Below are 23,501 nucleotides of genomic sequence, written 5' to 3'. Positions count from 1 at the left end.
CTAATTTAAATCGAACTCTTCTACTGTTTTCGATACAATGTTATTCAAACGAGATGATAAACCAACAATTCCATTGTCACCCCTCTACTCTATCTCGTTAATTGAAAATTTCGATTAATTGATAGTTCAATCCATCTAGATAACTTTCATCACTCAATACCGGCTACCCGAAATCGGGTCAATCCGTTTCCCACTTTTCCACACGCCCTGTGACCTCCATCTGGAACCGAAATAGTATTCAGCGCCTACTAATTATAAGGTTGAATCTAATTATCCCTCCCTCGTCTGGTAGCAGCGCACCCTGTCTGTTTGTGACGTCACAGAGCTAAAAACGCCACTAATTGGCATCGGGTGCTAACGATGATTAAGTGTCATCACTCGTTTCAGTCGTTTGGACGAGTGACACGGGTTCTAGAACAGTGCAGAACTTTTGTCACACACACGCACATACAAAGCAGCAGCTGGGTCGAAGCATAATTTTATCAACTTTTTTTTATGTCTCCAATTAATTCGATAATTAAACTATCAGGGTTACGCCGGTTGAAATTTGTTTATCATTTCTCGTGTTGGTACAACCAAATATTACATGTTCATTGCGAAGAAGATTTCAGTACGTGATGGCAACGTTAACTGCTTCAATTGGATTAATAAACTAGACGGTTGTCAGAACGAATTCGGCAGGAACCGTTTTATTGAGGTCGTCTTCGAAAAAAATTAAAACTACTGTCTTAGATGTTCTCCTATGGCTAACTAATGACTTTTGAATTCGTATGACACATTATGACACCAGGCTGATCCTGTCAAGCTTTCCGACACATTAAACATGTTACTCAAGCAGTAGAATACGGTTGTCAAAAATACAATATAATTTTAAAAATTACACTTCATAGCAACAGTTCTGAACATGAATAAATAAGAAATAGATCAGGGATGACGAGAAATATTCGCACGAGCAAAAATTTGCTCAAAAATACCTAACGAGCTACAAACTGGTTTCATTTTGTAATACAGTGCAAAAGCAGCGCAATGAACAAGGCAGATAATATTCCCAGGGAAGATTGGGTTGAAGCTCCGCTATAACAAACTTTCCGCACCGAAGTCGTGGACAGGTTTCGCTTTTTCAACAGATTTCGTATGCTCTGGTTCTCCTGAAAAAAAAAATGAGAAATAAAAATTGTGATTAAAATTATCTATTAATTGCCGCATCTAAACTCACCTCCGGTGACAATCCCATCGGGTGTCTCGATAGAACAACCGAGAACAGCTGCCCTCCAGGTAAACTCTGGCAGAACGTCAACACCAGCTGGTTGTTGATGGCCTTAAGTACCTGTACCGTACCGGAGAATTGATTGTACGACAGTTGAACCATGGTCCCGGTCTGCGGTGTCGATGCAATCCAGAATCCGGGCCTTGTGTTGTTGTACCGCAAGGTATATTCCAGGGTGTGATCCTTCTCGTCCCAAATTAATCGCAGGTATTGGGTGTTGGAAAATGGCTGCCGATAGTTATGTTGCTGTTGCTGGTGTTGTTGGTGCTGTTGCTGATGCTGCTGACGGTTCTGATAGCGACGATTTCCGTATTCCTCCGTGCTGTGATAAGTTCGATCACCTGGATAACCATACGAGGTACCGAATCTCACATCGGGTCCTTGATCTCTCGACGGATATTCGCTGGTATTCGTCTGTCAAAATTAAATTATCCTAATCAGACCTTAAAATTAACCAAAACCAGAACACTTCACCAACCGAGTTCGTTATATCCGCCAGATGAATCACCACACACGTGTCGTAGATCGATTCGCCATCCTCGTGACCGAGATGAGTTATTACTTCGCTGCCGTACCAGAGACCCATTATCTGCGAACAGAAGAATAGTGCTGTAGTCAGCAGGCTCCGTTTGTGCGAACGGTAGAGTAATAAATGGTAAATAATAAATTTTTCCCTTATTTTGTAGTCTCCTGCCCTCTCGAGTCAATGTCAATATATGAATCCCAGCGCTATATCATCAATGGTTCCATTGATGTTAGTTCTATTTAATACCAATGAGCAATAGTAAACGGATACAGCTTTCACTAGTATGTGCCATTCTGCTTGCTAGCAGATCTGGAGCAACGGTTCATTTATTAAACACAATTAGATCATACACTGACTGTATCGTTGCGATGAATATCAACCGATATGTTGTTTGCGCAGTATGACCCCTAGAAAAGAGAGGTCTCAATTTCGATTGGACGGGTTATGACTCAATCGTCGAATTTCAGATTTCGTTTCATAAGAGATGTTAGTTGTGTTTTTCGATTCTTTATTAAACTACTAGTGCTAAAAAAAATTAGAGCCCTTGTGAAGTCATCAATGTTCATGTTTCAAGTAATATTTTAGTTGGTAAGTGGTAAGTTTTCAATTTGATCGAATCATGTCACACGTTTTCAGAATGGCAAACCATTTGTTTTGCTCCGATGGAGAGACCTATTGAACTCGAGACTGATTTTTAAAACAAGCATATATAGTTTTGAATGCAATTTCCTCAAATCGTGATAACTCGGAAACTGTACATTGTATAACAATAGTGTCCAGGAAGAAGTTGTAAGAAATCGATTAGGCACACTTATAGAATATACACTGTGAAAAAAGTTGAATACTTTTTGAAGATCTAAAAACCAACCGAAAAACTAAAATATAAAAAAAAAACCTTCTTAATCCACCTAGTGGTGTGATAATGCCTTTCTCTTTCTTAAAAACAGTCTCATGATTTTTTTTTATCTTTTTATTAAATAATTTCTAAAACTAATTTCTAAACACATTTGACACCAATTACTTGAGATTGATTCAAGTAGTTCATGCTTCAGTGTTTATGACTACATGAAATTTCCGAAATCGAAAAAAATTTAATGCCAAAAGTCTTAAAATTGCATGAAACGTCGAGATTTAGCTGGGGCTGTTTTCGAGGTGTTTAAACTTTTGAGTATTAGTACTTTACGAAATTAGAGGTGATCCCAAAACATTGCAACCCTCAAATATAAGAGCGGTGTAAATCAATTTGTTTGGTCGGAAGTCGCAGTCTTTTGATCTTCGAACTTGATGAATGGCTCAATAATAGCTTTCAAACGAGCCTAAGATTGTTCAAATCGGTTCAGCCATCTCCGAGAAACTGGCGCGTTAAAAAAACAACACGTTTTGTCGTTAACGTTACTTATACCAACCATTATATTTCCGGAACTAGAAGTCACAGCCATTTGATCTTTGAACTTGATCAATGGCTCGACAACGGCTATCTCTGAGAAAATGAGCGGTGAAAATATCTTCGAAAAGTGCACACACACAAACTCACTCTCACACCCTCACACACACTCTCACACTCTCACACACACACTCTCTCTCTCTCTCTCTCTCTCTCTCTCACACACACACACACACACACACATACACACAGCATGGTCTACATCCTAGCCGTCACCCGACCATGTCTGGCTGCGTTTTAGAGTGTCTAGAACAAGATTCAGAGTGGCAAAATGGTAGCGCGTATGCACAGAATGCATAAGAACGCATGTTAGTGTCCTGTCTCTGAGCGTATCTTTTTCCAATGGATCATCTTTTCTGTTAGTTTTTCATTCATCTGGCTTCTCCAATATATGTTTCCACTCAGTCATTGCAAAACTGAACTTAGTTATGGCGGCTTTACGTCAAACCAACTAAAAATTTTCGGTTTCATTTAGGCTTCCAGAACCAGCATCGGTTTAGATAGCAGCGTTAGCAGCAGTTCATTATCTCCAAACCAATATTTTCCCTTCACAGATAGTCTAAGTGCAATTGAAGCCATTCGCTCAAACGTTGCTGGCAGAAATGAACGACATATTTAATAATAATTATCAAATCACAATAGTTTGGGTCCCGGCTCATTGCTCCATTTCAGGCAATGAAAAAGCCGATATTTCAGCCAAACGTGGTGCTATTGAGAGTGAAATTTATGAGAGATCGATCGCTTTCAACGAATTCTATAGCGCGTCTTGCCAAATAACACTTGCCAGCTGGCAAGCTTCTTGAGATAAAGATGATCTGGGTCCGTGGATGCACTCAATTATTCCTAAAATATCGACAAAGGCATGGTTCAGGGGACTAGATGTGAGTAGGGATTTCATTCGTGTAATGTCCAGACTCATGTCCAATCACTACACGTTAGATGCACATCTCCTTCGAATTGGACTTTTCGAGACTAATCATTGTGCTTGTGGCGAAGGTTATCGCGATATTGATCATGTCGTTTTGACATGCATGGAGTATCGTGATGTCAGATCTCATCTAATAAATTCCTTGCGTACTCAAGGTAGACTATCCAATGTCCCAGTTCGCGACATGCTTGCTTGTCGTGACCTTCCTTACATGAAACTTCTTTATCATTTAAATAAGTCCATTGAAATTCCAATTTAAATTTTATTTAATGTTAGACCCCTTTCTCTTCCATGAGTACAACCAATATATTATATGAATAAAAGTGATGAACTGATACAAACAAGCTTAAATAGTTATAAGATCATGTACAAAATAAATGTATTTTATTTAATGTAATTTAAAATGGCAAACGCTTGATAAAATTCTTAGATCAAACGGTTTAAAGTGCTATGTATTGTGGATGCTACGGCGAAGAAATACTTATGTATATTCAGAATATCAGAAAAAAACTCAATATCGATTTATTAATTATAATTATTTTATTTTTCATAAATACGATTATTTCATAGGCAATAATCGTATTTATGAAAAATAAAATAATTATAATTAATAAATCGATATTGAGTTTTTTTCTGATTTTCGTTTTTCGGTTGGTTTTCTAATTTTTGAAAAAATGATCAACTTTATTCACAGTGTGTTTTTTCTTTAGAGTGCCCAATCCATTTCCTACAACTTATTCTTGGACACCATTTTTTTGTAATTTTCAGTTTCCAAATTACCACGGTTATGCCCTTTTTAAAAATTCTGTCTTGAGTTGAATCGATCGCTGTCTATGTGCAAAATAAATGTCTTGTTATACTGAAAACATGTGAAAAGTTTCATCCGAATTGGAGGATGTGAACTCTGATGACTTGCTAATCATTTCTGCAAATGCTCTATTTCGTCTGTAATATCACGAACTGGTAACAGACACCATCACAGGGTGCTCCATCTTTTTTGTCGGTATGTAAACGCTGAATAACTTTCACATTTACCATCCGAACGATTGCATCAGATATGTTTTGGAAACGTCAATTCAGTACATGTTTTGCCATGGATCGCTTCACACCGAAACAACGAGCTGAAATAGTGACACTTTACATCGAAAATAGGTGTTTCATTGTTTTAACTCAACGTGCATATCGGAAAAACCAGCCTCAAACTATTGACGAGCTCAAGGCAAACATTCGTGCTGAAATCGTCACTATAACACCCGAGATGCTCGAAAATATAATGGCGAACGCAAACAAAGGTGCCATTTTGTAATTGCTAATAAAGGTGACCACTTAATTGACATTGGTTTCAAAAACTAATCCAAAAAATTGTAAGGAACCAAACTGAATAAAAATACATCGGTTGTTTTCTCTCAAAGTTTTTCAATGTTTACATACCGCCATAAAAGATGGGGCACCCTGTACTTCCTTTTTACCATGCCCATGCATCTCTCCCGTAAAAATATTTTTTTGTTGCGAATAATTTATTATGATAATCATTGATTTTTCTTCGAATAAATATATTGGATTATGTTTGTAGTATTTTTAAACATATGCACACTAATGATTCATTACTTCCTGTTGATTCTATTTCAATTTAAAGAAGGGTGCTACATTTCTCCCCCACTTACCCTAGTTTAGTTCCACTAAAGGGATTTCTTTCGTTTTTGCCTTTCTCTATAGAAAGGTATTAGAATTGCTGGAAAACCCGACTATCGAACGGAGTCTCGGTGACCCGGAGTGTTATATACCATTCGACTCAATTGGACGAGATCAGAAAATGTCTGTGTGTGCACTTTTCGAAGATATTTTTACCGCTCAATATTCTCAGAGATGGCTGAACCGATTTTAACAAACTTAGGCTTGTTTAGAAGCTACTGACGAGCCAATGATCAAATTCAAATATTAAACGGCTGTGACTTCTGGTTCCGGAGATATGATGAAATAAGTGGCGTAACCGACAAAACGCGTTTTTTTACCACGTAAGTTTCTCGGAGATGGCTGAACCATTTTTTACAAGCTTAGGCTCGCTTGAAAGCTACTATTAGGCCATTGATCAAATTCGAGGATCAAATGGCTTCGACTTCTGGTTCCGGAGATATGATAGTATAAGTGACGTAACCGACAAAACACCGCTCTAATATATAAAACGGTGCCAATATTTTGGGATCATCTCTAATTGCAATCGTAAAGCGCTAGTGCTCAAAAGTTTAGGCTCCTCGAAAAAAGTCCCCATGCAAAATTTAAGCTAAATCGGATTTGGGTAAGGGGTGCTGTCCAGTGGTTAAATTTTCGATCTTGAAAAAAACCATGAGATTTCCGAAATGTCGAGATTTAGTGTCATCCCAAAAATAAATTTTTTAATGAACTTGCTGGGAATTTGGAAATAATTTAACAGTCCCGAAAGTCGATTTTTTCAAAAAAAAATTTTTCGAGATGACACTAAATCTCGACGTTTCATGCAATTCTTTGCATGGCTTTCAGAGAAACAGAGAATTTACTACTTAACCATGGTATTTAGTTTCGAAGTCATAAATGGCGTGCTCTTCAATGTTTGTGTGATCGAATTGAAAGAGGAACTGATTTGCATCGGTGTTTTTAGCTCATTTCTATCTGAAACAGAGGAATGTATTGTCGACCACTATACCAGGGAGTTTAGTTTGAGCGTACTTCCGCTACCAATATGGAAAGTCCACTACAACCCTGTTACATGATGTTGTATACAACATTGAAAAAGCTTTCTTTGCTTGGAAGTTTTCCTAAATATTGAAGGAGCCCTCGAAAACACCTGCTGCTGCTATAGAGGCGCTACTATGCATCAAACCACTACATGTGTTCCTAAAACAACAAGCATTATCTTGTGCATACCGTCTTAAGGTTACAGGGCTTTGGAACAGTAACCCTATAGACTATGCTACTAGCTACACTCGCTTGTGGTCTCAAATGGATCATCGAACTGATTCCTGAATTCAGATACTGCACCAAAACTTTGGACATAGATTCTGGACCAAGATTTTGGATTTGAATTCTGGAGCAAGATTTTGGATTTGAATTCTGGAGCAAGATTTTGGATTTGAATTCTGGAGCAAGATTTTGGATTTGAATACAACTACATCGGTATAAAAGATGAACATTCTACTTTTCCCCATCATTTTCTGAGCAACGGTTGTCGAAGCAAGACATACGCGAGAGCAATATCGAAGACCTCACGCTTTTGGAATGAAACGAATGCCGAACAGCCGCAGCCGGACACACAGCAAAACCACACTGAAAGCCTACCAGTGGAAGTTTTCACTCGTCATAGAACCTTATCAGTTAATTTGTCTGAATTTGGAGCCGGATTTCATTGTGAGTTCCAAATGCACCAATTGATTCCGCCCGAAATGGATTGTTGAAAACACGTCTTTAATATGGCTGTCGTCTCTAAATATGCCGTGCGAATCAGGGTTGCAGGTTGACATATACAGATTATTCTGTATTTTATTTTTCCTGAAAAATACAGCTTTAAATGTTGCGAAAGGAAAGAATTTCTTAACACAGCTAAAAATTCAAAATGTTTAAAAAATACGGATGGGTAATGTCACAAGCATAACTGGAAATTGTGAATATGAATAAAACTGACATGCTTCTTTCGCACTTCCGAATATAGATGAATTCCGTGTCAAATTTCGGTTGAGTTTATCAAGTGTACACGCCAAGAACCACCTCAATTCTGTCTCAATGCAGATCCTGTTCCCGGGTAGGTGTAAATAGCAAACAAAGGTCAAAATAATAACAAATTTTACCATCATATCTTGGCTTGATGTTTCTGTGTTGTCATAGCGAAACTTGATATTTTCGTGATATTTTATCAAGGGATCAAGACATTGTACAATATCTGTTCAACATCAGAATTAGTTATAATATCTTATTTCGTTATTGATGAGCTATTTCAATTTCATTAAGTAAATTGATCCAGTAGTTCTATCTTCAAATAAAATACCATTGAATAAGCTGCATCAGAATCAGATAAGAGAAATACTTAAGATATTACTCTATTCTCAATGCTAGAAAATGAAATAATTAACAAATTCATCTTCTATAAATATTTTGCTCTTGGTTTGATATTACAATGACAGAATTTTTTATTTTGTTGCTATTTTCTCATGCAGGGTTTGTTATGATTTTTGATATTTTAACTCTTATTTCAAACTAAATAATGTTAATTTCTACCATTGAGATGTTTGATTTTAATAACAGAATTTGGTATTGGTTTGCAAATCACTTCTACCCGGGTTGGTCGTGACCAGTTCGGTAAAGTTAATTTCCAATCGAATAATATAAGATGGAATGAAATGGAATAATCATTTGAAGTTTTGATTGCTCAGTTTCAAGTGCCAAGTAGTCTAGCTGCTTCATTGAGGCAACTCGAAATCAGAAATTCTCTCCGACCAGAATTATAAAGAGAGAGTGGCGATTCACATTTGAGTTTTGGATTATCACCAGTAAGTTTAAATCAATAATATTTAACTGTTTGTAATGTAATGAGATGTGCTCCAAAGTATTAAAAATGAAAACTGAAGGAGGAAACAATGATTTTTTGTTCATTCTGTAATTGAATTGTCAGCTATCATGACTGGGTTGCCTTGTCATCTTCGAATATTTACATGAACCTGATTTGGGGGCCGCTCTCACACTATTGAAAGAGACATTTTGTTACCTCAAGAGATCAACAGACGGTGATTGAACTGAGCTTCGAATGGAAGAGAAACGAATGAAGAACGTTCAGCACCTCAGCGAAGGTGGGGTGTTGGAGTGTGAAATTTACTGCAGTGGAGTGATCGTCAGTGTGATCCACAATCGGTTTTAATTGAATTGAATGAAGTTTTACTGCACTGGTCGTGACAATTCAAGGCACTGTTCAGTGCCACAGACCATCATTAAGAATTTATTGAATTTTCCCAATTTGTCATCAAAAGCAACAGATTCATCAAATGGAAGTTGAAAAAATTTGCACCGTTACCAACACATTCAATTACGACGGGCAACGCTCTCACGCAATGTGAAAATGAAAGTATTGAAAACACGTCTTTAATATGGCTGTCGTCTCTAAATATGCCGTGCGAATCAGGGTTGCAGGTTGACATATACAGATTATTCTGTATTTTATTTTTCCTGAAAAATACAGCTTTAAATGTTGCGAAAGGAAAGAATTTCTTAACACAGCTAAAAATTCAAAATGTTTAAAAAATACGGATGGGTAATGTCACAAGCATAACTGGAAATTGTGAATATGAATAAAACTGACATGCTTCTTTCGCACTTCCGAATATAGATAATCGTTCGTATTAATAGGTTGTATGAATTTTACAACTTTTCTCTTTGTACGCGGGGGATACGCATAAAAAAACCGCGTAACTTCGGAAATCCGCGTAAAAAAACCTCCAAACTGAAGAAAAAAATTTTTTTGATGCCAAATATCTTAGAAATGCATGAAACGTTCAGATGAGTCAAGATGGAGATTATACTGAAGAATAAAAAAGTTTTCACGGTAAGGAATCGACTTTTTCTTTGGTAGGCCCAGGATTTCTCATTCCATGTAGTATTCTTTCAGTCATTCGTATAGAACCCAATACATGTTTGTAATTGTAGGTGCTGAAATTTATTCATAAATCAATTACATGTTACTGGGATATATGATCAGGTTTGATTCTAATAACATCATTTCTGTTATCGATATTGATGATGGTATTACTTTAAAGTTATATACATGTTTACAACTGTAGGTACAGAATATTATTTGATTTATTATTTGAAAAAATCAGCACCTACAGCGGTAAACAAGTATATGACTTTATGGTAATACCATCATTAATATCGATAACTGGAACGATGTAAAACGAACCATTATCATGAAAACTCGTTAAAGCATAATTTCTTAGCATTTTTTTTTTTGCATTTTCACATAGATTCCGGTAACGAGCCATTTCGCTCCCCTCCCCCATTAAAACGGATTAACATTCTAGCACGGAAACCGGTGCACAGCTTATCGCATTAACCTTTTAAATGCTTGAATGCATCACTTCCAGGCATGGTAACTCTTTCAATGTCCCAGGCAACGGTGACCGTTTTTTTAACCATTTTATTTATGTTGGCCATACCAAAACTTGCTGATTCAATTAAATACTTCCGCACTATCTCTATCTATATTCTATTCGCCTGCCCAAACAACCGATCCCTAAAATGGGATAGTTCGCATACTTGCTCGATATCCAGTCCGGTCTGAGGATTCAGATCGGTGCAGAATTTCGCTGCAGACGAGGCCCGATTCTCGCTCGATGATTCATGGAGTGCCATCAGGTTGCTACCGCGAACCGTGTGCACTGTCACTGCCACTATCATCCACATCAACATATTGGATTGGTTATGCTTTTCTTCCAAGAATTCGTCGACAGCAGATGAAGTTCTGATCACCTTTCACCTATTAAACTTCCCGAATGAACGGTCAAGTCGTAAATGTAATTCTAGCCTAATCGAATTAAATTTCGTTCACTGCCAATCATCCACACCGCCGTCTCCGTGTTCCAATTCATTCACCAACATTCAAATTCTGCGTCCACCACTGAAATTCTCTCGTCATGGAATCGCGACCGGATCGTTCGAACTGTGACAGAAGACTGAAAACATAGTTCGAATCCATCGGCGGTCGGTACCCCGTACGAATGGGATAGTCCCTCGTGCTGCTGGACTGCCGTCATGCCGTTTCGACGCACTCATGCTTTCAGTTCTCAGTTCTCAAAGCTTTCCCGCCACCATCCGCGTAGTGTTTTGATGGTTTTTTTTATTCTTCTTTCTAGTCTCAATGATAGTGTGGAGCTGCGCATGTGAGGTGCTTCCCTACTTCACTTCCTTCTCGTGCAGAATGCAGCCCTGTACAATTGCGGATCGGCTGCGAGGGTTCCGGTTGCAAATATTTTACGCTTCATTGACTGAACATTCAATGCGTAGTAAACAAATGAAAGTACTGAAACAAACGATGGCAGCCGTTGAAAGAATGAAACTGAGCGATATTCATGCCAAAATTAATCAGCCTAATAGATACATCATAGCTAGCGGATATTCATAGTGAAACTCACAAAACACTATTCTCGCATCATCGAATAGATCCCTGGTTCGGAAAAAGCCGATTTGTATCAGTACGATCATCGACAAAAGATGAGATAACACGTGGATCAATCAGTCCCGGTACTGACAAAGAAAAACATTTTTTTTGCAAAAACAAACTTTATTCATCCTCATCATTAACTTTATTCGTCAACTACTCCTACAGTTCAATACTTTTCTAACATTTCAATACCTTTCTTGTAGAACGATTTACCAGGTACTATAACGGTATGAAGATAACGTTTTTGTTAAAATTTGATAATTTTGAGCTTGAGCTTGAGCGACCACCCCTGGTTGCTACTCCGTTACTGATCGGGATTAGCTGAAATTGTACAGGGAGTTTCTAGATGATCCGACCTGGGACTGGTTAATCATCCTTCAATGTACCTCTTCTGGTAACCCCAGAATTCATTGATCAGTACCGGCGCCGGCCAGGCCCGAACGTAGATCATCTGAGGAATGGGAAGGGATGTTAGTCCAACACTTGTTGTTACTAGAGGCCGTATATACTACTGCGCACTCCACAAGTGTCACGGGAGAAGGATATTTGTTAGAAAAAATTTCAGTATTGATATTATTCGCGCACGACTCAGTATGATCCGGTTTCAAGATGCTCGGATGCACCACTAAACTCACTGACTTCCCGAGTGAACGTTTCAACAATATCCTATATTGAAGTCCCGGAAAGTCTTGATGCACAACTCTTATTCGAGAAAACAGAAGAAAAATTCGCAATACTATCGCGTAAAGAATAGAAACTTCCCTATTTTTCATAAATGAAATTACGTGATACAAAATAAACGAGTGAATCGGATTTAGACAAAATAGTTCATTCATTGCATTGACATATTCTAAACAGTTGTTATAAAATCATTTTAAATCACCAAATAAAGGTCAACAGATTTCAAACGCGTCTTGATTCTGTATTATTTCCGCTTTATTATTTTAATTGTTCATTAAAATTATTAATTGGATATATTGGTTGATCTGGGCAGTCGGCTACCGAGAAAAATATTAATTTATATTTTGAAATATTAATATTAAGTGTTTTTTTACTATGTATTCAATATACCGACTTTGTAATATCAACGGATTTGCACAATAGTTGATTTTTATCATTCAATTTATAATCCTGAAAGACAATCAATAACATGGAAGAAAAAAACATTGCAAATAAAACTTTTTTTCGAAGTTAGACGGAAATTGACAGGTTGAATGAAGAAATAATTTAGTAAAATAGAGTAATCAGAAGTGAAACATTGAAAATATCTGATAACTGAAGGAAAAAGAAACTCCTGCAATTGTCGCCTTTTACGACATAGAAGCAGGAACCCAGTGGATCTATTCTTGGTTCATTTTTTTCCGCCGGATTCCACACGGCATCTAGGCTGGTACTGTCCGGAGAGAGCTAATAGGTACTATCAATCTCCTAGTGGACTCCAGCCCCTATTGTTAAAATTTGATAATTTTGAATGGAAAAAAATTCTCTGTTTAATGCATTGCTCATTGTTTTCTACACATCTTGACCATCTTTCTGGCATATTACAGATACTACACCAATAGAAATGCTCATCTTTTAAAGCAAACAAATCAGACACCCAATGTTCGACTTCTTCGTAGGAATCGTAGTGCTTCTCAGCCAATGCGTGGTCCATCGATTGATACAAATGGTAGTCGGAAGGAGCCAACTCTGGTGAATATGGCGGGTGGGTAGCAGCTCCCAGCCATCCCAATGTTTTAGTTACCTGGGTAGCCATGGGCACCAGACGGCTACTAAAATTGTTACAGTGACAGCTGTTAAATCCAATTTGGCAAAACTTTGTCACCTATATCTTAGTTAGCCGAGTGTTTTCATCTTTTCATCTCCGCTGAAAATGTCAAAGATTTCGATCAGTATGAAAAACGTCTGTCAGCCACGTCTACCTCAGAAAGCCAAGCCTATTCGGGCAAGTGCTTTGATTGTATCCTGAACCGGTTTTGCGGGACGCCTTTCCAAAATTTACCATGTACAAAAATGGGTATGGGTCTAAATGATGAAAAAAATCATCATTTTTGCGAATTTTTTTCAGAACTATCGTTCAAAAAAATAAATTCAAATATTTTGTATAATAAAAAGCATCATTCGAACAACATTTTGTATTTTTTTCGTGAAAAAATATTGAAAAATAAGTCGGTAAAAAGGTATTTTTGAGGACGATTCTTAAAAATCATGATTTGCGTTGTCCACTGTATCTCAGTGCAGACTAATCAGAAGTGAACAAATCAAAGCAGCATGGTTAGAACGGAAGTTTTCTTGACCCCAACGTATAGGTTTGATTTTTTTTTAATTTTTTCAATTTTTGGTGGTTGTTTAAATTCAAAAGTACGATTTTTCACGAAAAAATCGGCCAGTTTGTAGCTGTTAATCCTTCCCATAGTAACAAACTACGAAAAGGAAAACGTTGGGGTCTGGTTTTTTTTATATGTAGAAAGTGTGTGCAAAATTTGGAAAAAATTGGTGCAGTAGTTTTTGAATGACGATGGACACGAACTTTCAAAACCTGCTTTCGAGAAAAACACGATTAATTGTTGAATTAAATGTGGTTATCTCACGCTGTTGAAAATTTCATCATAAATTTCTGATCATATTTCGAATGACATGGAGAAAGAATTATGCTGTTACGCTTAGTACAACTTGAGATATTTACGATTATGTTCTACCCATTTTAAACCCAGTAAAGTAAGATGTATTCACATCAAAACAGTAAACGATTTACCTGAACTAGTACAAAAGAGATTGCATTGCACTTTTCTTCCAACAGACTTAGAACTGATATACTGATGAAGGCTGCAAATAGCACAACGAAATACCGGTATCTGTTTCTGTTACTATCTCGTGACATAAGGTGACGAAATAGTAAAAAAAATTAAATATAGTGTAATTAAATCGAAAATCGACAATATTTAAAAATAATTATCGTCACGCTTGTACCTCTACGCTCACTTCTTCCCTCTATATTTGTTTTTTTTTTGCCCTGGAATAAGCGTGTATCTCAGCGCTGACTTCCTCGTTGGAGTAGATTCTTCTTCTTTTTTAGGCCTACAACTAGGTAATAGTCGCTGGGGGCCATGTCTGGTGAATATGGTTGGTACGACAGCAATTAGTAGCGGCAGGTACGGCAGCATTCATAAAATTTGGCTCGAACGCCTTCAGTATACGTTTATCCAACTGAGGGTTAGCAGGATCTTTTTTTCGACCCGTTTTCGGTTTATCCTCAAAAGTGTTATACTCACCGAACTTCTTGATTGCATTTCGCACCGCTTTTTCACTTACTCCATCCATTTTTGCTATCTTTCTCAGTGACAGTCCGCGTTCTGTGCACCATTTGTACACAATTTTTCGACGTTGTTCTGCTGAAAGTCCACGCATTTCGAAACAAACTAATGAAAACGAATAAACAACTGCACAAGTGGTTAGAGAAGAGTGTAAACAACAGGACGCAGCCATAAAAATTGACAGATTCTGAACCATTGCGAAATGGCAGCGGTTTTTGGTTGCGTCCATACTTTCTGAGACAGTCTTTAGTCTTATTTTTTAAAGGGGCTGGAGTCCACTAGGAGATTGATAGTACCTATTAGCTCTCTCCGGACAGTACCAGCCTAGATGCCGTGTGGACTCCGGCGGAAAAAAAATGAACCAAGAATAGATCCACTGGGTTCCTGCTTCCATGTCGTAAAAGGCGACAATTGCAGGAGTTTCTTTTTCCTTTTCAACGTTTCACTTCTGATTACTCTATTTTACTAAATTATCTCTTCATTCAACCTATTAATTTTCGTCTAGCTTCGGAGAAAAGTTTTATTTAGAATGTTTTCTTCTTCCATGTTATTGATTGTCTTTCAGGATTATAAATTGAATGATAAAAAAAATTATTGCGCAAATCCGTTGATATTACATAGTTAAAAACAGAGATAACATATATCGGTATATTGGATGCATAGAAAAGAAATACACTGAAGTCTTTTTTCATGCGAGTTTACGTACCGCATAAAAAAACGCATAAAAAATCGCATAACTCTTAAAATTCGCATAACTCTGAAACATCGCATAAAAAAACCGCATAACTCTGAAAATTCGCCCAAAAAAGTCGCATAAAAACGCATAAAAAAAGACCTTAGTGTACTTGATATTAATATTTCAAACAATAAATTTATATTTTTCTCGGTAGTTGGCTACCCAGATGAACCAATATAATCAATTAATAATTTTAATAAATAATTAAAATAATAAATCGGAAATAATAAAGAATCAAGACGCGTGAGAAATCTGTTGACCTCTGTTTGGTGATTTAAAATGATTTTATAACAACTGTTTAGAATATGTCAATGCAATGAATGAACTATTTTGTCTTAATTCTATTCACTCGTTTGTTTTGTATCACGTAATTTCATTTATAAAAAATAAGGAAAGTTTTTATTCTTTACGCGCTAGTATTGCAAATTTTTCTTCAGTTTCCTCGAATAAGAGCTGTAAATCAAGACTTCTCGGGACTTCAATATAGGGTATTGTTGAAACGTTCACCCGGGGAGCCAGTGAGTTTAGTGGTGCATCCGAGCATTCATTCCTTCTCCCGTGACACTTGTGGAGTGCGCAGTAGTATATACGGCCTCTAGTAACAGCAAGTGTTGGATTAACATCCCTTCCCATTCCTTAGACGATCTACGTTCGGGCCTGGCCGGCGCCGGTACTGATCATTGAATTCTGGGATTACCAGAAGATGTACATTGAAGGATGATTTACCAGTCCCAGGTCGGATCATCTAGAAACTCCCTGTACAATTTCAGCTAATCCCGATCAGTAACGGAGTAGCAACCAGGGGTGGTCGCTCAAGCTCAAGCTCAGTCTTTAGTCTTATTTTTTAAGGTAGTCATTCAACATATTTCATGAACATCCCAAAATATTAAGGCCTTACTGGTCCACATTTGCGTTTTTCTCTGCTTTAGACGGTTTCACCCACACTAGTCCACTCGGCTGACGACTCCAGAGTGTAGTGATGGATCTAGTTTTCGTTCATTGTCACATATCGACACAAAATTCGATGTATTTCGGAAAAACAGTTTTTTAAACAGCGCTGGGAATCAACTTTTTTGGCGTTTTTTCTTTTCCTCATAAATAAAAATGCAAAATAATACACTCACTGTCATATGTTATTCTTAAGATGTCAGCTATATCATGAAATTTTAATTTACGGTTTTCAAAAATGGACATTTTCACGGTTTCCGGTGGAATTACCTCATTTAGCCGGCTGAAGCATCTTCAGCATCATCAATGTCAGTACAGGCTCGTTTAAACTCGAAAAATGGTTTTTGTTGATAGAACAGCGTCCCCCTAGCACTTGTTTTTTTTCTCATCAAAAAGCAATGAAAAATTAAACACGAAATTTTTACGAAACCTTTGATTGAAAATATTTAGACTAGGGTCACTTAAATCAATGTAACTCGTATCTTTTTAAAGTTGGTAAGCTCATGAAAAATGTATCAGGCAGTATGTATCGGGTCTTACGAGGTTCTTACGAAACACGATAGATGCATCTTTATGGACGTCGAAACCTGCGTGAGGTGACGTTTGAAAAATTCCTTTTCCTCAGATTTGACGAATGAATCGATCCAATTTTTGGTGGTGTCGTAGTTTTTTAAACTGAACTGCCAAGTTATGCGCCATGGATTGGAGCAAATGGCAACCGTATGGAGCAATGTCTGATCAAAATAGCGGCTGGTGCAGAACTTTTCATTGCAACGATTTCAAAAAAAGCTTTTACAACTTTCGAAACATGGGGTCTTGCATTGTAATGAAGCAAAATGACTATATCATGAAGATCTTCATATTGAGTCCGCTTTACATGCAGTACTCTGTTCAAACGCAGCAAGTATAATATGTATATGGCACCAGTGATGGTGTCACCTAATTTGAGCAGCTCATAATAAATAGCGCCCAGTCAATCCCACCACCTGCTCTTTTTCTGTTGTCCGGATCGTTGCTTATAGTCTATATAAAAAATTCCTATATTTGAACCGCGAAAACCACTTTATGCATGTTTGTTTTTTTTTTTTACATTTTACATAGTTATTTTTCATTTTACACAGTTTAATAAGATACTTTAACATAATAAAAATTTACTATTATTAGTGAAGCGGTAGTATTGAACTAAATTTTGTTTTGTACTTCTTTTATTGAAAAGTTTCCGTTCTTTCATAAAATCGAATCGAAAAACTTAAAAAAATGCAAAATGCAGAACATTTTCCAAAAATCAATATTTTTCTAAAAAACAAAAAAAAATCGTTCGTTACTCTCCCATCTTTACTCATAGTGTAATATACTTCAACAGTTGTAAGTTACAACATATCAGAAAATAAAAATACTAAAATAAGCCCTTTTAGAGAAAATTGATGTTTTCAAGATATAAAGGACAAGTTTTTTTTATCTCAGTGTATACATTTTTCAGGTTTAATCTTAGAAACATTAGTGAAAGCTCCAAATCAATCACGAAAAAAAAACACACAAGTTAATTTATTTAAAAAAATCGTCATTTTCCGGTCCGTAGCGAATTGTTCATCATGTCACTTTTAGGTGGATCGAATATTATTTCATACAATATCAAGATGGAAATATATTCAGAGATCTCAAATTATTAATAAAAATTCATCCAACTGACGTTCATCGACGTATTTATGGTTTTTGCCAACTTATGTATGGAAAGGCATCACTGTTCGTTCATTCGTTCTTAAGAAATTTGAAATGTTTCTGCAAAATCCTTACGAAAACAAATAATTATGTTTCGTTGGTAACATACTTTTTAATGGAAATGCAGTATCTTTCTTGCATGTATTTAAAGTAGCAATCGTTCACTTTTATGCACTTCTTCAAAGGTCGCTAATATATTCTTGACAAATGACAATAACTTAATGGTTAGACATTCCCCTCAGGCTATGAGTCACAAAACCAAATTTCATGAAAAAGAATGCTGAATGTGAAATCATATTCATCCCAGATGCCTAGTTTTATGCAAAAATGTTGAAGAACCAGTGTAATTTTTAGCACACAAAAACACTCTTGGAATCTCATAAATTAATTGATTATCACAGAGAATAATTAATTCAACTGATAGTAAAAAAATTAGATGTAGTTGAAGTAATACGATGGCAGATGTTTCCTATAGATCGAAGCCAGATAATGCCAGTTAAGACTAATGGCACTCCTTGAATTGCTTTAATTATACACAGATAATACCGCTCGCACCCTTACGTATGTTGGTTTTGTGCTAAAACGAAATTGCAAGCACATTATTATGAGAAGTTAATCGGATGAACCATACGATCAAAAGTATAGACACCAAACTTTCATAGATGATCGTGTGTTCATTGATTTGAGTCCTGATAGCTAATCCATCCAACTGAGTGTCATTCAAAGATAGCTTCAGGTCAAACAAATACACATTATTTCCTGAGCAGATGTTTCATGTTTCGTAATCGGCTATCTGATCTCGTGTAGGCGTCACTTGTCTGTAGACCGACGAGGTGGCCGAGTGGTTAAGGCGTTGGACTGCTAATCCAATGTGCTCTGCACGCGTGGGTTCGAATCCCGTCCTCGTCGTATGGTGACACTATTTTTTGAAAATTTATTTCCAAGTTCATTCTAGGCAAATAGCATATGATGAGTTTTATAATTTCACTCTTTCAAATGTTCGTAAGCTTTTAACTTTATAAGGTGAATGTTCTCGAATGAAAATTATGAACTCCGCCACATTTTCTAAAAGTCGTCACTTTCTAGAAATAGTGTTGTTTTATATTGGAAACAATCGCTGGATCAACCCATAGCCGTAGCCGTACTGCATCAAGATCCTCACATTATTCACTAAACGCCGTTGTTCGATCATAGGGAAACTGTTTAGGTCGGTATTTGCTCGAAAATCGTTCGCCCGATTGAAATATTATAGAATATATATTATATTAATATTATATTTACGACTGATTTACGTCACAAGAAAGCATTCAAAGACCAAATAATTCATCGATATCGCACGGTTATTATTATGATTCTAATCTAAACATCGACAATTAATTTAATACTCTCGTCCTGCACAACGGTTTGTGTCATACAGAGGATCTACTATTTACATAATGACTTGATTTTATCGTTGATAACGTTCGCCTACCCTTTCGATATGCATAAGTTAACCCATTAATGAATTTATTCATGTTTGACCAGTTATCCTGCAGTAAAGTGAATGTTATCTGACAGGCTGTAAATTATGCTATAATTGTGACTAAAGACTTCCGCGAGGATAGAAGCAATATAAATTATGCACAAATATTGCCACGCTAAATATATCACTCATGATGAATCGAATTACAATGTACTAGTAGTTTATGAGATATCGTTCGAGAAATCAATGTGAGTGCCACTCTTTACTTCTCGGGCTGCTGTTTCCGGAGCTTCAGTACCCAAATTCATTTGAATCGAAGTTTGATGAAATTGGTCCTGCCATCTCCGAGAAATCCATGTCAGTTTCATTTAGCACTCTTCCGTCCGATAGTCATGGATCGTCCGGAACCTGGTATTGAAAATATCAGTTCTCGAAGATTCTCGAGGTAATACCGTTTTTTATGGGAATTAATTATGCATTTTCTATACGATAAAGTTCGTTATGATGTACGACGTATTCCTTAAACCTCCAAGTTAAGATAACTCGGTGGTACACAACCGCCGAGGCGACGCTAGTTTAGTTGGCCGCCGACACGCTGGTGGAAGCGGCGGCCTTTCGCATACAAACCTGCAACCGCCTGTTTGTCCTACTCAAAGATAGGTTTCTTTGTTTCAGTTAGGACCAAACAAACGGTAGCGGGGTTAGACAGCACACGAACCAAAACGATGTGGCGAAGTCTCATCAGATATTTTTTTTCATTTTAACTCAGTATACTGAAAATACCATAAACATTCGCCTGGTAGATACGCTTATGCAAATGCTTTGATGCTTTGTAGCTAATAAAGTCATCAATTCTTGGTAACTCCGTTATGAGGTTCATGAATCAATCTTTATTCAAGAGTACAAGATTTACAATCGTAGGTCGGCAAAACGGGCCTATCACCTTTCATTTGTCTTTATTTTAAATCAATTCCAATTACGATATTAAGATAAATTCAGGATTTGGTGACATGACCCTTTCGGCGAAATGTCATTCGGCGAAATGATTGTTAGTTCGACACATGTAAAGGGTGAATTTTAAAAGGTTTGTTCTTTCAAGAGGGATTACTATATTGTCTGAATGTTGTTTCGACAGTGTAGAGTGCCGTCTCTACTCAGTGTTTAGCAACTCATCATGCATAGGTTAACTCCAGAACAACGCTTCCAAATAGTGGAAATTTATTTACAAAATCTGTGTTCAATTTAAACTGCTTATAGCGCAAAATTCTCTTCAGTCAAGAGGTACATTTTTGATTGAATGAATACGTTCACATGCAAAATTGCCGTATGGAAGCAAAGATAATCCACACGCCGTGCAAGAATTGTCGATGCATCCCGATAAATATACTGTTTAGTGCGGAATCATCGGTTCTTATTTCTTTGCAAATGAGGAAGAACGACGCGTTACCGTGAATGGAAATCGATACAAAACCATGATTAATGAAATTTGTTGCCAAATCTTCAAGATATGGATGTGGACGAAATGTGGTTTTAACTTGTCATACTCGACCGAAACAATCGACTATTTGAAAGAACATTTTAACTAAAATACTATTCCGAGAAATAGTCCGGTTAATTGGCCTCCCCGTAAAAAAATAAACCATTGATTTTACAGCATAAACAATTAATTCACAATTAGATCTATTGGTTACAATACATTTTATTGTATCTTGACAAGATTTTTTTCGTTTCTAACTATTCAATATATTGTTTATTCGATTCTACAATTGAATTTATTGTACACGTGGTGTTTCGAACAATATGCAAACTGTATATTTAACTGTTTTCCAAGAAAACATACTTTAAAAAATTTTATGATTTGAATTGTTACGATACTTAACAACCTATACATTCTATTGTAAAAAGCATGTTCACAATTAATTGAATAGTGTATAAAAATACATTAAAATATTTTTCAATTGTCAAAGCAAAATGGTGGAAGGATTTGTAACAGCAAATCATATTGTTTTTCTACAATATTTTTATTCGGGTCCGCTATCGTGTGATTTGACCCCACTCAAACGCTTTCAAACCTTTGTAAAAAACTGTCGGTGGGGGGCCACATGCTCTAAATCATATTAAAATTTAAAGTTTTTGTTGACGTTTCGTCTTATGACGTTTTTCATTGAAAAACACTGGTGACGTGGATTGCTCTGGTTTTGCACTTTCGAGCAGAAATGGCAATAAAACACCGTCAGAACACTGCATTTCTGCTCGAAAGTGCAAAATCAGAGCAATCCACGCCATCAGTGTTTTTCAATTAAAAGCGGCATTAGACTCGTCAGTACATAGCAGTTCAAATTGAACTACTTAATGCAAAACTCGGTAGTTCAATTTGAACCTCTAAGCAGACGTAAAGTTTCAACTATTAGCAGAACACTTTTTGTTTATAGACTGTCCCAGAAAGTATGGACGCAACCAAAAACCGCTGCCATTTCGCAATGGTTCAGAATCTGTCAATTTTTATGGCTGCGTCCGGTTGTTTACACTCTTCTCTAACCACTTATGCAGTTGTTTATTCGTTGCGTGGACTTTCAGCAGAACAACGTCGAAAAATTGTGTACAAATGGTGCACAGAACGCGGACTGTCACTGAGAAAGATAGCAAAAATGGAAGGAGTAAGTGAAAAAGCCGTGCGAAATGCAATCAGGAAGTTCGGTGAGGAGAACACCTTTGAGGATAAACCGAAAACGGGTCGCAAAAAAGGTCCTGCTAACCCTCAGTTGGATAAACGTACACTGAAGGCGTTCGAGCAAAAGAAGGAGGTTTCAGTTCGGGATGTGGCCAAAAAAGTGGGCACGTCGAAGTCAAATGTTCTTCGTGCTAAAGAACGTTTGATTCTTCGAACCTATAAAAAGCAGAAACAACCAAAACGTAGTCCGAAACAAGAAGCATCGATCAGGCCGAGGATTCGAAAGCTGTACAATACGATTCTTGCTGGAAATTTGAACTGCATAATCGTGGACGACGAAACCTACGTGAAACTCGATTACAAATCCTTGCCGGGACCACAATATTTTACGGTGCGAGAAGGGCAAGCGTTAAACCAGTCCGAGACATCGATTGAAGTCGAAAAATTTGCTAAGAAAGCTATGGTCTGGCAAGCAATTTGTAGCTGCGGTAAGATTTCGAAACCCTTCAACACCACTGCTTCAGTGAACAGCGAAATATACATCAAGGAATGTTTACAAAAACGACTTCTACCCATGATTCGAAGCCACAAGGATCCAGTTGTCTTCTGGCCAGATCTTCTTGAATTATTTACAGCGAAATCGAAGTGCGTCCATACTTTCTGGGACAGTCTTTAGCACCGAAGTGCCATGTCTAAACTGACGTGCCGAACGAAACCGGATTTTCGACTTTAACTGGCCGATTCCGGTTTGGACATTCAGGTGTTAGCCTAATTTTGCACTTTGGAGCTCATAACCGTTTTGAATTTTGTTAAGGTTTCGTCTTAGACCCATCAGTGCACTGCAGTTCAAATTGAACTGCCGAGTTTTTGCATTAAGCAGTTCAATTTGAACTGCTATGCACTGACGAGTCTAAGACGAAACGTCAACAAAATTACGAAACGTCAACAAATCTCTCGTCGCTATTCGATAACCGAGAACCAGTATAGCCGGAATCGGTTTGTATTGCTGCCTACTGATGATGGCTTCAGTAGTGCAGAGGCCAATTTTAAATTTTTTTTTATTTTTTGTTCCAACGCTTTAAGTGAGGGTACAAAATCATTCTGGTACATTCTGATCCGGATGAAGTTTGGAAGTTTTGTATTGGACCATAATACCTTTTATTTAAACTTAAAATCGGGTGCACCATCGCTGAGAAAAGTGAGGAAGAAATTTGAAATTGGAATTTTTACACTAATCACCCTCACAGATAAAAATATTTTGTGAATTTACATCTATTTTCATGCACATATTTGGAGCAGGTAATTAAAC

General features: G+C 37.0%; 1 protein-coding gene and 1 non-coding gene across 2 annotated transcripts; one reads left to right on the top strand and one right to left on the bottom strand.

Moving 5' to 3' along the window:
* Positions 1-660: 660 nt before the first annotated feature.
* LOC131430330 (uncharacterized) lies at positions 661-10,872 on the bottom strand. Its single transcript, XM_058595214.1, has 4 exons — positions 10,439-10,872; positions 1,746-1,856; positions 1,217-1,681; positions 661-1,148 (listed from the first exon to the last, which is right to left on the bottom strand). The coding sequence occupies exons 1-4, from the start codon at positions 10,589-10,591 to the stop codon at positions 996-998; spliced, it is 882 nt and encodes a 293-aa protein (XP_058451197.1). The 5' UTR covers positions 10,592-10,872; the 3' UTR covers positions 661-995.
* Positions 10,873-18,886: 8,014 nt separating this feature from the next.
* Positions 18,887-18,968, top strand: Trnas-gcu (transfer RNA serine (anticodon GCU)). The gene has a single exon. It is a non-coding gene; the product is annotated as a tRNA-Ser (tRNA).
* The last annotated feature ends 4,533 nt before the right edge of the window (positions 18,969-23,501 follow it).

Source organism: Malaya genurostris, chromosome 2 (genome assembly GCF_030247185.1).
Source record: "Malaya genurostris strain Urasoe2022 chromosome 2, Malgen_1.1, whole genome shotgun sequence".
Lineage (NCBI taxonomy): Eukaryota > Metazoa > Arthropoda > Insecta > Diptera > Culicidae > Malaya > Malaya genurostris.
This window is presented reverse-complemented; position numbering and strand designations above follow the sequence as displayed.